The 14,497-nt window shown below is 29.8% G+C and overlaps 1 protein-coding gene across 1 annotated transcript; it reads right to left on the bottom strand.

The window, feature by feature from the left end:
- Window positions 1–1,816: 1,816 nt before the first annotated feature.
- LOC107630639 (putative ADP-ribosylation factor GTPase-activating protein AGD8) lies at window positions 1,817–6,304 on the bottom strand. The gene is made up of 7 exons (XM_016333874.3): window positions 5,891–6,304; window positions 5,644–5,762; window positions 4,113–4,551; window positions 3,709–3,966; window positions 2,859–2,984; window positions 2,431–2,532; window positions 1,817–2,274 (listed from the first exon to the last, which is right to left on the bottom strand). The coding sequence occupies exons 1-7, from the start codon at window positions 5,960–5,962 to the stop codon at window positions 2,167–2,169; spliced, it is 1,224 nt and encodes a 407-aa protein (XP_016189360.1). The 5' UTR covers window positions 5,963–6,304; the 3' UTR covers window positions 1,817–2,166.
- Window positions 6,305–14,497: the final 8,193 nt, after the last annotated feature.

Below are 14,497 nucleotides of genomic sequence, written 5' to 3'. Positions count from 1 at the left end.
ACATTGTAGGATCGAATTCATTTCATGTAGCAAGTCATCCCTTGATTATATATTCCAGCAACAAATCAAATCCCATTATGCATGCTTAGTACAAAGAAAAGCAGAACACTCTCTTCTTTGTCTTTTGATGCTCTTCTTGTTGCGCTTCACCACGGTGAATGGTGAAAAAAGTAAGTGTTTTTTTCTTGGTGCCAGAGAAGGAAAAAGAGAAAAAGGTTGAAATGGTCTGGAGTGAGAGAGAGAGAGAGTGAAAACTGTTTAAACAGAAACTGGAGCGAGAGGGAATATAGATTCACGCATAAAAATAGAGAAGAGATTGAGTTTGTTACGAACATTTGTTTGTAACTCTAAATTGTGGGGAGCTCTCTCTTCTATTATTCATAAATTAGTTATGTAAATAAATTAAATTGATTTGGAATTTACTCAAGCAAAAACTGTTATAGGGTATTGCGATTTCTGAAAGAATTGGATCATGTATAAATTGCAATTTATGTAGAAATAGAGTGTAGGATAATCTGCTACAACCTACCTTATGAAAAGGGGACATTATGAGCTGAACTCTTTGAAGAATAAAATCTCTAATATTAGACATGTTTTTCAAAACTTGTCTGTATTCAACAGACAATGGCTTAAATAAATAGGAGCATAACAAAAACTATGAATGGTAGAACAAGTTGGAGTAAATCACTGAATGCAAAGAGTTCTATTATATAACAATTTGTCATGTCTTTTGTTTGTTGATTTTATTTGAAGTTTATTAGGTATGTTTTGGTTGTTAGATTTTATAATACTTTTGGTATGATTTTATTTAAAGAGTGTTATTGCTAATGAGCTATAACTCAAATGGCATAATCTCCCCAAAAAAATAAATCAATTATTAAAAAATATAAAAATGATTTTTATCAATTATTTTTAATATAAAAAATAAGAGATATATAAAAAACAAAATTATTATCCGTATACAATAAATCAATTAATATACTAGTAGCATATATACATGTGTTGTTTTATATATTCTTACTCTAATATATATTCTACGTAAATGATTGATTTAATAATTGAATTTTTGTATACACGAAATATAATTGTATAAAGAATAAACAACAATTTATACTTATATTTTATATTTTTTATTTTATTATATTTTGATATTATAAATAAAATTTAGATAGACGTTTATTGTGATATGAGTATATAGTCATAAATATTTTTCTTATTAAACTCATAAATTAAAAATAATTAAACTATTACAAATAAAAATTTCTAAATATTTATTATTGGAATTTTTAGATCAGTTAAATGAACTCTCAACTAAGTTAACGAGGTGAGCTTTCTTGCTCATGTTTTCCTATATATTTTGATGTAAATTGCAATTGCAGTTATAAAAGAAATTCGTATTGCAATTGAAAGTAATGCAATTATCATAATTGGCCAATTGCCGGGGCAGCAATGACTTCAAATAACAATATTTTCGGGTTTAGGATTTTGTTTAGCAATGAGTTCATGTGATAAGATCATTAGTTTGGTTACTTATTATGGTTCCAATATTTACCAACAAATACAATCACATCAATTTCAAGTTGACTAGTGAGTTAAACAAGACTCATAGCTTCTCAATTAGGGTAAACCAAGTGAATGTATTTATAAATCTCACAAAAATATTCATGGACAACCCTATTTATTTTTCAGGGAGAATAATTTATTGTGATTGTTTACAAGAAATTGCTAGTTAGAGGCTATTCTAGTGACTAAATCTCAACCGTTAAAAATCTAGTCGACAGTTCAAAACTTCAAATTTGTTGATTTTACAACATACTAAATTTCAACCCAATTTATTTATTATCCACAAACTATTTAAACCCATAAATTTTGGATTTCAATATGTGGATTAAGATGAAGTCACTTTTTTCTCATAGATACAAGATGACACTAATGAGTCTAGCAAAGAGGGGAGGGTGAAGAAAATCTAAAGCGTATTAGCAACCTCAAAACAATACCTTTGACACAATATAAAAACACCAGCCTCTTACAAACCTGAGAATATATATGGTTTCTTTTTCTTTTTCTTTGGTTTCTCAAAGAATTGTATATTCAACTATTCTATTACCTCCGAAGCATACTGGCTGGTATTCAAACTCCAAGGATTGTCTTGGATACAAAACATATTTAAAGGATTCGATCTTGAAGATCTGACATCAAATTGGATGCCAGTGAGGTGAGCTTCTTCCCGGTCTCTCCGGCAATGTTTTTAAGCGATGAGATATCTTGCTGCGCCTGTGAAAAGGGGATGAAGGGAAGGGTTGCAGCATCCAATCCAATATTAATAGGGGAAATAATAGGATAACTTAATTATATTTCATCATTTGACATGATGAATGGCACAAATATTGAAGTGTCTAAATATAGTTAAATTTAAGGGTTAAGGAATACCTGGAAAGATAATCGATTGATGAGGTCGCTAGCAGAAACATCAGCTCCAGAATTGGCTCTCGACTCACCAAAAAGATCAGCACTAGAGATGGCACTTGAACCCTGGTGCAACAAGAGGTAAAACATGGTACAGCATCAGCATTGATAACTATTAGTGTAGCCCATAGATCAAAAATAGTTGTCTGGGATTTCTCTGTATATGAATTTTGAGAGCACAAAATAACATTCATACTTTATTCAAAAAACTATGTAATGCAACTTCTCCCTATAGTCTCAATGCTCGAATCAATTAATATGGGCTATGGCAATCAAGTGAAGAGATAAAATATGAAAGAAGCCAAACAATACACTCCAATAAAGGTGTTGGACAAACACAAGTATCTAATAAATGTATGATCTCATGCAATCTTCCATGAAGCTTTACATACCGAAAACTTTGACAAAGTAACCTTAGCATCCACATCAGCAGCACTGTTCTGATCTCCAAAAAATTGGGATGAGGAAATGGATTTTGCATTCGAGAACTTCTTTCTGGCTTCATCTGTTTCCTCAATCTGACAAGAGGCATAGCAAAACAGGATTAGCTGAATGGGAATGGGTATGTTGATAAAGACACCAAATACATGCTTCAGAGAAGATTGATCACATCTATTGAAGTGCCAAAATCAATAAAATGCAGGTTGACTCCATGGGATCCAACCCCCAAAAAAAAAAAAAAAGAAAATTTAAATAGTAGTTGTTAACAGTAGGTACCAGAAATACTTATGTCTTTCAGGCTTCAGCCAATGAACATAAGAAAGCTTATGTATAACTAAAGGAGGCAAGAGCAGTAAGCACTATGGTGGTGCATATTAATGAAACCAGCTACTGGTTGGAACATTAACAAACTTAAAACAAGATTGAGCTTTAATATCTCTAAAAGGAATGAACCAGTTACTTGACAATTCCTTCTGCATTACCATTAAGAAATATATGCAACCAGAATACACATACCCCCCTCTACTGGTTTCATCAATATACAATCATAGTTTTAATGAAATGATTGAAAGTCCCCCTGCTATAACAGCCACCATCCATTACTGCAGTAACTAAATTTTGCTCCATGGATTTGAATCTTTATTAAAACTATGAAGCACCAGGGACCAAGATTCAAACTTTAAAAGGAATCATAAATAAACTTAATATTCTATCAGAAAAACATACATGACTTTTTTTTTTCCCATTAAGACTGGCTGTTAGTTATACTGGATGTACAAAAGTTGCAGTCATATGGCTTACTTGCACTTTTGAGGAGCTAGGGCCAGATTTCTTTGAAAAGCCACTATCCATTCCGAAGTCAGAAAAAAAGCTTGATGACTTTGGCGGAGCAACATGACCAATTACCTGAGAACCTCCAGAGTTTACCTCAGACGATTGGACATTTTCAACATACTCAAATCGGGAAGTTATAGATGGAGCGAGCACATTATTGTTTGTTGCCAATGGAACTGGAGCAGGTGGTTCTTCCGGCTTCTGTTCATAGAGAGATTCACTTGGCTGCATTTCAACAGGATATGTCAATAAATCAAGTCATGAAATTAATTGAGTAAATGAAATGACACATAAGTTCAAAATTTAAATTCAAATATATCACTTCTATGTTCCAAACACAATCAGCAACAAAAAATTAACTATTTGCATACCTTTTTAGTGAGCTTACGAGCACCAAGTCCTCCAGCTTTCCCAGTTTTTTTGGCACCAATGGGCTTCTTGACCACACTTGACACTACTGTATGTGTATGTGAAGCACGGGGTGAAGAAGTGCTCTCAGGCTTTTCTGGTTTATCTGATGTGTTTTCTTTTGGTGCTCCACTGGTCTGGACTTCGCTAAGTCCATTAGCCCCTTGAGAAGACTGAGAAGCAACAGGTGATGATGATGCAACTCCCTCCTCAGCCATACTTTTAGCTACTTCCTTTGAAAGAAGTTTCCTATACATATCTGCAGCTCTGGATGTATATTTCGCTTCTATTTTGCCATCCTCATTCCAGCCATGCTGTTTAAAGAAAACCTGTGCACGATTGTTTCCTCCAAAGCTCATCATTTTTAGTTGCTCAGGACTCCATGAATCTAAATTTGTAGATCTACATATTAAAGAACATATCAATACTAAGCTATTGATCTTCAACCTTCTTTGAGCTATTCTACTACTTCAACTAATTTGATAACAATTTACTTCAAAGAACAATTAATTTAAAGCAAAGGCACAAAAGCAGAGTATTTGAAGTAAATCAAGGAAGTAAATTAGACAGACCTCCATGAAGCTAGGAAGTGTACATCATGAACCCCCATTAGATTAAGCTATTTCATATATATACACCCTATAATAACTCTTTGAAAGACAAATGTCAGCTACATGTATAAAAAAAGGATAAGGTCGGCTACATGGATTAAAAAGGATAAGGAAAAACAAAACAAAATAAAACAATGGTTTACAAGAGCTTCTCACTCACTTTAAAGAAAAAAGTGCATCATGTGGGCTTTGTTTATTCAGAATGAAGCATCTATTCAATTTTTCCACTTTTAATCCTAATTCTTTGTGGGAGCTCAGCAAGCACAACAATATAACAACTTTAAATGATCACTCATCCTTCCAAGCTTAAGCTTATTGAGCTACATACTCTTGTTTATATTCAATAGCATAAAACAAGGCAGCATACGATATATAGCACAAACCAAACACCATGCCAACCGATTCTATTGGGAAAAAAATGTTTCTGTGATAGAAAGCAGAAAGCCAAAACAAAAACAGAATTTTTTTTATTTTATTTTAATTTTAGACCTTATCGAACAGGTCATGCAAACTTCAAAAAATATAATTTTACAAATCCCTGTGAAATATACACAGCTTCAAGGACCACACACGGTATCTTCCCATCTTCAAACTACTTCATAAGAAGGGATAACTCTAAAAGTCCAATTTCATTAACTATTCAAGCTTAAGCCATACAATTTGAACAAAAATGAAAAATCTCTAAGAGGTGACACAACATGAGTAGTACAATATACTACTCCAAATTCATCCGCACACATACAATCAGTCAAAACATAGCACTCCCAACACAAAATCAGCTGCATGATCAAAATTGCAAACATTTAAGAAAAATAAAAGTAACAAAGTCATCACAATTTAAACAACAATCAGCTACCAAAAAAAAAGAAGAAAAGAAACTTGCCTCACGAAGCTGATATGCACTCCGAGGCTGCGATGAACAGCGGAGCAATCGATGCATATGAAGACGCCATACGTAACCGACGCCCATGTTGGATTCTTCGCATTGCAATCGAAACACATCTAAAGCCGAAAAAATGAAAAAAAAAATCACAACAATTCAAAATATAGTAGATCTGAACAAAAAATTGAAAAACCTCAAACGAAAAACCTCGAAATTGAAAATTTCTGGAAACCGGAAGTGATCGAACCTTGTTTTCAGACTTGGCCTTGAGTTTTCTGAACACCGTGTTCTTGTCAGTGAAACCTTCGGACGACGCCATTGGAAAAAAGGCGAGAGCGAAAAACGAAGATGATCAAAGTCGAAACGGAATTTAAATTGAAAATTTAATTTTGTTTTTTACCCTTTTTCTTATAAAACCTTTTTGCTTCAGTTTGAGAGGGTTTGAAATCTCAGGGGGGTGTTAAGAGAAAGAAAGAATTAAAAAAAAATTGTAAGTAGAAAGTTGAAACTAGAAACCCCAAATCGGTGTTTTTGTGTGTGTTGAGTGTGCTTGCAACTTTTTTTTTTTTTTTTTGTCTTTGCGTTTTCTCTCGTTTTTCTAATCTTATTTTTTATTTATTTAATCATTTCCTCTTCGTTCGTCTTTAAAATGTGCTTTCAAGAAATGATAACGGAAATGACAGAATTGTCCTGAAGAGATATGAAGGATGATGCTTGTACTAGCGATGGAGCTTGAGGGGTGTTTTCGGGATTCAGTGGACTGTTGCTAGCCCTGAGCTTCTGACAACACACGGCGAATAAAACGTTCTAAAATTAGCGGAACGTCGTCGTTTTCTGTTGCAGTGATACTAAATGTTTCATTTAATTCTCAGATCTAGTACATTTTTTTGGGTCGAATTTAATTTTTTAATTTCACGGTTATTTTTTTTTATCAAGTATTTTTTAATTTCACAAATCAAAAATTAATTTTTCATAAGTTCTATTTAAGATTTATTGTTATTGCATGTATAAAGCGAAATTCGAACTCCCAACACTAATTTAAACAAACTAATGAGCAAACCACTAAATCATTCTAGGTTATTGTCACATTTTTTTTTGTTATCCATGGTATTCACTAATCCAACAGGTCAATAATTAATCTGTCATGGATCTAAGCTCCATTTAAGGATCACTGGCTAATAAATTGTTGTATGCACAAGACAGGATTCGAATCCACTTGTTTAAGCGGACGAGTTAGCTTATTACTCGCCCAACCTAAATTAATTATTTTTACCATTATTTTATTATTGAGAGTAATCCCATTTTTTTGTCAGATTGAGAGTAACATTCTAAAGGGCCCAACATTAATATAGACAAGAAGTACCTGAACGTTAATTTTATGCCTGTTGGGCTTAATGCCCACATTTCATAAAAACTGGTTACCTCATGCAGTTAATAGTTATGCTTTTGGTATGCATTCTTTGGGCTTTAGCCCCGTTTAAGACCAAAAATAAAAACTTAAGCCTATGTTACTGAACCCAAGAAAAAAAAGAGAAAATTGTGTTATTGGTTATTTTCATCCCTAATTATTACTACAAATAAAATAAACCAAAAAAATTGAATATTTTAAAAGAAATAAAAGCTTATTTAAACTTTTCTTATATATTTATTTAAGTCAAATTACATCATGTAATTATTTTTTACATTTTTCTTGTATAATTTTTTTATGGTATAAAAGACAAATATGATATCATTTTTTGTCAATTACTTTTAAATTTAAAAATAAAAGACATACAAAAAATATCCACAAAATAATATATAACATTTTTTTTCTAATATTCATACAATAGTTTTGTGCCATACAGTAGTCCTACTCTTCATGTTATTTATTACAACAGTAGTAAGAGGAGCTATGTATTATTTTTGTACACTGGCTTTTCATAACATAGAAATTTAGGTGCAGATAATTTAAGGTGAAGTTGATAATTAAGAGGTCATAAATAATTTAGCGGACTTAACTAAATTATCATCTAACGACTCTTAACTATTAACTTTACATATGAATTTTCACTTTTCATAGTATATCCTCAACCTAGTATCAATGGAGGCCGCTACCTCCTCCTCCACCACCATCATGATTACCATCGCCACCAGAGCCACTGCCAGCATAACCACCGCCACTCGCTCCATCTCCGCTGCTATCTTTCTCACCTCCTTTACTAGGTGCTTCTGCATATCTGTCATCGTCACTGCCGCCACGACCACCATCTCCACCGTCACCACCATTACCGCCGTTTCCACCACTTCCTCCCCTTCCACCAATTCCCCCGTTTCCACCATGTCCACCACCAGATCCATTACGTCCATGTTTTCCACTTCTTCCATCATGTCCACCTATTCCACCTTTTCCCCCACTTCCACCATTTCCACCGTATCCGCCACCGTATCTTCCACGTAGATCCACATCATCATGGATAGCACCACCATCTCCTTCATCGAAATCGAACATGAGGAGTTTTCTAGTAGAATAACATAACCCTAAATTAAAGAACAGGAAAGAACCAATAATGATGAGAGTGATTTTCAATGTTTTCATAGTTTCATGAGAAGAATTTCTGAAACCCTAGTGCATTCTGAGGTCTTAGGGGCATGAAGGTGCGGCATAAATAGGAATGATAATTTGGTCACTATATATGGACAATTACATAAATACCCTCCTTAATTTAAAAAGAATACTGTTCCGTTAGGTTACCAACAGCATTTCTGGCAACTCTTATTGATAACTGTGTTTTTTTTTGTGACTTATTGATAACTGTGTTTAATGAAAGTATCTGGATGTGTCTAATAAAAATGTCTTTTTTATGGCTGTGTTTAATAGAAGTGTCTTTATAGATATATTTTCTTGATATGTCTCTTTATATATGTGTTTAAAATATAATAATTAATTATTGTTGACAATAAGTTGACAGATAATATGTTGGTACCTATACTTTTTTTAAAAAATAATGTTTGATTATCCATTTCAGCTTTCACCGTATAAGTATAAAGGATTTGGCTAACATGTTAAGATTGTTAATTTATAATTTTTTTTATAAAAGAACAAATTTATTATATACTTACTAAAATTAAAATTTTACTAATAATAACTTTAATTAGTGTGTATCTTTAAAACACATTTTAACGAAACCATTGAAGAAAATATTAAAGGATAATTTGTAGGTATTTTAATTTGGAAAAGCAAGGATTTTAACTCATATTTAAATACAAGGGATAGAATTGGGAACCCCATGCATCCCAACTTGTTCTTAAATGATAGTGGATGGAACTATTTGTTTTTGGTGCCCCATAATTCTTTAATGTTATTGGAAAATATAGTAGTGCTCCAACTTTTTTCGTGATTCACGCTTTTGTGGGATACATTGACTTATAAAGAATAAGTTTTTTTTTTTTTTTTTTGGTTTAAGCTTTGGTGGGAGAACTATTTTGAATATGAAGAACTAAAAAATTTGAATATGATTTGCAACGAAGTAACCAAGTTGGGTTGGTTTATTGATTAACTCACTAGTCCGCTTAAACAAGTGTTGGGAATTCGAATTCTGCCTTGTACATGCAACAACTTATTGACCAACAACAAATCCTTAAATAAAATTTAGTATCGTGACGAATTAGTTCTTAGCCTGTTGGGTTGGGAGATACTCTGAGAAACAAAAAAAATGATTTGTAACGAAGTGAGATACAAAGGAAAAAAAAAAGAATTACAGATGATTTTCAAACATATGGGGGACAAGCAGAAATTGTCCTAACATTTTCAAAAATAACAAATTTGTAATGAGAAAAAAAAAAATTATTTTGGGCATTGCATTACCCATAGCAAGATCTTTCCAAAATTTAACAGAAAAAAATGGGCTTTTTAATAGCCCAAAAAGAGGTAGACTTTTTTTTTTATTTGCAACTCAACCAAATTGAATTGCATTACCAGCCAATGAGCCATAGTTCACACGGCATTCCGCCCCTTCCCCATCTCAAAGGTCTCGGGTTTGAGTCCTACCAGCTGCAACCGAAAAAAAAAATTGGTAAATATGTGAAGAGTGTTGTCCAATTCACCGACAAAAAAAAATTGCATTACCAAATTTCATGCACTGTTAGATTTAATTTGTGAGGATCTCTTAGAAAGAAAACAAAGAGTTGATATTCGAAATTATCCAATACTTAGAACTTTAATAATATAATTAAAAATATTATCAAAGTATCACGCAAAACGTGTATCAAAATTTAATTAGTATATATCAAATAAGTTTTGCAGGCTACTAAGTGTATTATTAAGACTGTGTTTCATAAATTCTTATTTTAACTACCTTATAAAATAAGAGGGATATATTGCTCTTATTACATCATGATCTAATGCTACAAATGCTGCGGCTATTGCAAGTAATAAACTAACTTTATTAGATTTTGTTGTCTCAAATCTCAAGCCAACAACAACTCACACAATTCTTCTAAGCATAAATATGTTGTTAATAGTATAGTTAAGCATCATATATTTTATACTATTAATGTATTAAAATAAAACTCTCAAATTAATTATTTACTTTTGTTATGTTAATTAAACTTATTATTACTTTATGTATATTTTATTAGATTAACTTATGCTTAATGAGCTGTCTCTTGATATTTCATACATCTACTCTTGCAGCTATATATTATAGTTGGGGGACCACAACAATTATTCTTTTTTCATTAATTTTTAAAAAATAATAAATTGATTTTTAATTTTTTAAATATTAGATGAATTAGTCTTTTATAAAAATAAAAAATAAAATAGTGTTTAATATTTTCAAGAAATGATAAATTAATCTTAATTTGTAAAATATATTGTAGTTAAGAGAATATAAATTATTTAAAATGTTAAAAAATAAATAAAAAATGTTTTTTATTTTATTAAGAAATTAATTTGTATAGCATTTTAAAATATTATTAATCAATTTATTATTCTTGCTCCTTCTAGTATCTACAAAATTCATCTCATGTCCTCTTCTTTTTCTTTTTTTTTTTTTGGTATTGTCTCATGTCCTCTTCTTGACCACCATTATTTGTCTTTAACCATATATGCGAACCTTCCTTTTTTTTTTTTTTTTTTTTTTGGGAAATACTGCTAGTATTTAAGATGCTTGTTTTTATATGCTGATGAAAATCCATCATATATAGTTTCGTTTTAATTTATTACTGTAGTTTTATAGTATAAACCATAGTCTTCAAAATTTATTAGTTTCTAACTAACATAAAATAATCTATTCGAAAACGATGATTAAATTCTAGATTCTAAAATAAACTAAAATATTCATGTAAGTCACACATGGTATTCTCTTTTTGTTTAGATATATTTACTATCAAGATGAATATAAGGTAAACACAAAAAGAAATGTACATGTACTCTTACTCTCACTAGTTAATGGTTAATGTTTAAATTACTCATAAAAAGTTGTACAAGTTAATTTGGTGCTTAAAAAATTCAACATTTTAATTTGGTTTTTAAAAAATATCAATGTGAATAAATTTTTTTCTTTTATTAATTTTTTTTCTAACATGTCATTATTAAGTTCTATACGAGCCATAACAGGTTTACCTTTCACATTGACAGTTACAAGTAATATATCAACAGAAAATTAATAAAAAAATTAATTTGACACATATTAATATTTTTTAGAAATTAAATTGAAGTATTAAATCTTTTACACGAATAAATTAACTCATTAATAATATTTAAACTTTTAACACTTGTTTCACTAGACTATTTGACTTTTCAGACATAGAGATCTGATACCATGTCATAAAATCACGCATTCAAAGAGCTTAATCTGATGAGAGAATACAACATTAATAATTACATCTATAACACATAATACTGAATTCGAATCTTCAGTACTTATTTAAATAGAGTGAGTTGTCCATTCGACCAACCTAAATTGGTATGACTAATAATTAAATTTTTTTTGTGTGTTGGACTAATCCAAAAAAAAAAAAATACTCTACCCGCGACCCAAATCCCCTTTTTGATATTCTCTCTCATGGAAATATGTTTGGACTTCTAAATAAACTTGTTATTGATGGATCTTTAGGCTTTGTCTGAATATAAGAAGGAAAATGAAAGAAAAAATAAAAAAAAAAAAGAAAAAAATAAATAAAATTATTTGTATATTATTTAAATTAAGAGAAAATGAATAAGAAAATAAATAAGAAAATCAAAAAAGCAAAATCTAATAAATCCTATGTGGAGTTCAGCAATAATAAGTTGAAGTATTTGGTGAGTTGGATTAGAAAGCTGAGATGAAGGCGTGAACAACGTGCGCCCTTTGGCACCACTCACCATTTGACTACTGCTGAATCATTACATCAACTTGTCTTTCTAACCTTCTATATGGAAAGATGATGTCATTTAAACTATTATTATTATTAAATTTAATTTTGATATAGTATAAATGTATAATAATTTTATTAAATTAAGTAATAATACGTAAATAAAAATAATTTATTTTTAGTTTAATTGCATTTAAAATAATAAATGTGATTAAATGATTGTATATAATATTTTATTTTATAATATATTAAAATTAAATTTCATTTAAAATAGTGAATTAAAAATTAGCTTAAAATAATTATATCATCTTATTTAGACTTTAATGTTATATATAGGTTGTTGGAGTTTCAGGCGTTTCTTAGGAATTGTTTAATTACTTTACACTACAATTTGGGAAAAAATAATGTTGTTGAGATGAGGTTGTTAAAATTAAACCATTCACATGGCTGCCACTGCCAGTGTCAGTGTTGCTCCTTTAATTTATCTTATTTCAATCACGTCTCTTCTTCTATTTTTAGTCACATAATATTCCTCCCCTTCATGCATGTACCTTGCATTTGAGTTTTGTCCATACCATATATAGTAACCTAATATTGGAGGAATATCTTTATGAACCATGATGATGAATATACACTACTTTTGCATGTTCTGATATGCCATTAATTAGATTCAAATGAACAGAAAAAAAAATCGCATGTATTATTATAGAAAAAATTTTAAATATACTTAGAATACTAGTATTTCAATAATTTTAATAGTTGATTTCAATTAATATATGTTATATATATATATATTTTTTTTCTTTTTATAATTGAGATCAACGATTAAAATAACTAGATCACTAATATATTAAGAACACTTGATAACATATCGAAAATGATATTTTGATACTATTTTTATTTTTAAATTTTTTTTTTGAAATTTTTGAATGGTTATCTTTTAAAAATTGTAAAAACTATGTTTAGTAAAATAAAATGAAAATTATTTTTAATTAATAAGTATAAACTATGATAATATATCATTTAATAAAATTGTTTATAAAAGTTATGTCTATTCAGAACAAAATATTATTTTAATTTCTAATATTTATGTTAAATTTTAATTTTGTCATTAATATTTAAAATATTTTATTTTTATCTCAAATATTTTATTTCATTATACTTTAATTCTTTGGTCTAAATTAAAAAAAAATTTCTAAACATATTTTTTCTATCTCTTATTGTTTTGTCATTTCGTTCTTAAAATACTATAGCTGCCACTATAATCATTACAATTATAATTTTTGTTGTTATCTAAAAGAGAATCATAATGAAAAAAAAAGATGATATTTTTAAAAGAAAATTTTTATTTTGTCTAAACGACTAAAATAAGATGAAATAATAAGTTTGAGATAAAAATATGGCGTTTCAAATATTAGGGACGAAATTTGAATTTAGTCAAAATGTTAGGGACTAAAATAATATTTTATTTAAATAATTATAATAAGGATTTAACTTAGGCCACATTTTAATAATATAATAGTAAAAACCTTTTAATGCTTTTGATGTATTCAATGCATTGAAAACATAAAAAAATTAATTTTTGCATAACTTTTATAAAAAAAATTTATGATATGTTTAATATATCCCTTTAAGGTACAATTTAACAAAATTTTTATAATAAATATAAATATAAGCAAGAATAATTTTGAATTTTCGCTATTTTTTATGGATAATTTTTTTTTTTAATTTTGATATAATCATATACGTGGCAACACTATCTGAATTCGTAGGTATCCATCCCACCCTTACTCGTTCAGGGTGGATAATTACTTGCTTCCATGTTAGGATGAGTTTTTAACGGGACGGGTTATTGAATGGAGTGAGATATGAGGTTGGATTTAGGTTAAACCTGCCCCTATCCGTTCCAGTATATATATAAATATATATACTTTTAATATATAATATATGTAATATATATAAAATAATTAGAAAAATAATTTATAATATTATATTATATTTAAATTTTTACTTTAATTTATGTTATGTATGTAATAGTAGTTATATAAATTTTTAAATTTAATTTAATTTGTTAAATTTTAATAATTATAGAATCAGATAGGAATAAGACGGATTAGAATTTTTTATTTTTGGTTTATCCAAACGGTATCCCCCAACCCGACAGGTTAAGGACTAATCCGTCGCAGATCTGAGCTCCATTTAAGGTCTACCGTTGGCCAATGAGTTACTGCATGCACAAGGCAGGATTCGAACTCCCAACACTTGTTTAAGCGGACGAGTGAGTTGACCACTCGACGACCAACCCAATTGGTTGATGGATTAAAATTTTTACTACCCACAAATAAAAACAGAACGGGTTCGATGTGGATTATTATAAAACGGGACGATATCGAGTAAGTCAGAAACCCACCCTACCGGCCTATTGCCACCCATAGTGAGTAGCATAACGCACGGCCATATGGGTACATACGTTGCATGGAGAAATGAGTGAAAATGTAGACTTTCCACAAATAACACCATG

This window comes from Arachis ipaensis, chromosome B1 (assembly GCF_059453495.1).
Source record: "Arachis ipaensis isolate K30076 ecotype BB chromosome B1, ASM5945349v1, whole genome shotgun sequence".
Lineage (NCBI taxonomy): Eukaryota > Viridiplantae > Streptophyta > Magnoliopsida > Fabales > Fabaceae > Arachis > Arachis ipaensis.
Note: the sequence above shows the minus strand (reverse complement) of the source record. Positions and strands in the feature narration are given on the sequence as shown.

What these genes read in the sequence shown, in the direction of transcription:
- LOC107630639 (XM_016333874.3), bottom strand. Translation starts at nt 5,962, where the DNA reads ATGGCGTCGTCCGAAGGTTTCACTGACAAGAACACGGTGTTCAGAAAA. An exon ending in CTCGTAAGCTCACTAAAAAG is followed by an intron (nt 3,967 to 4,112) that starts GTATGCAAATAG and finishes GTTGAAATGCAG; the next exon opens with CCAAGTGAATCTCTCTATGA. An exon ending in TTACTTTGTCAAAGTTTTCG is followed by an intron (nt 2,533 to 2,858) that starts GTATGTAAAGCT and finishes TTGTTGCACCAG; the next exon opens with GGTTCAAGTGCCATCTCTAG.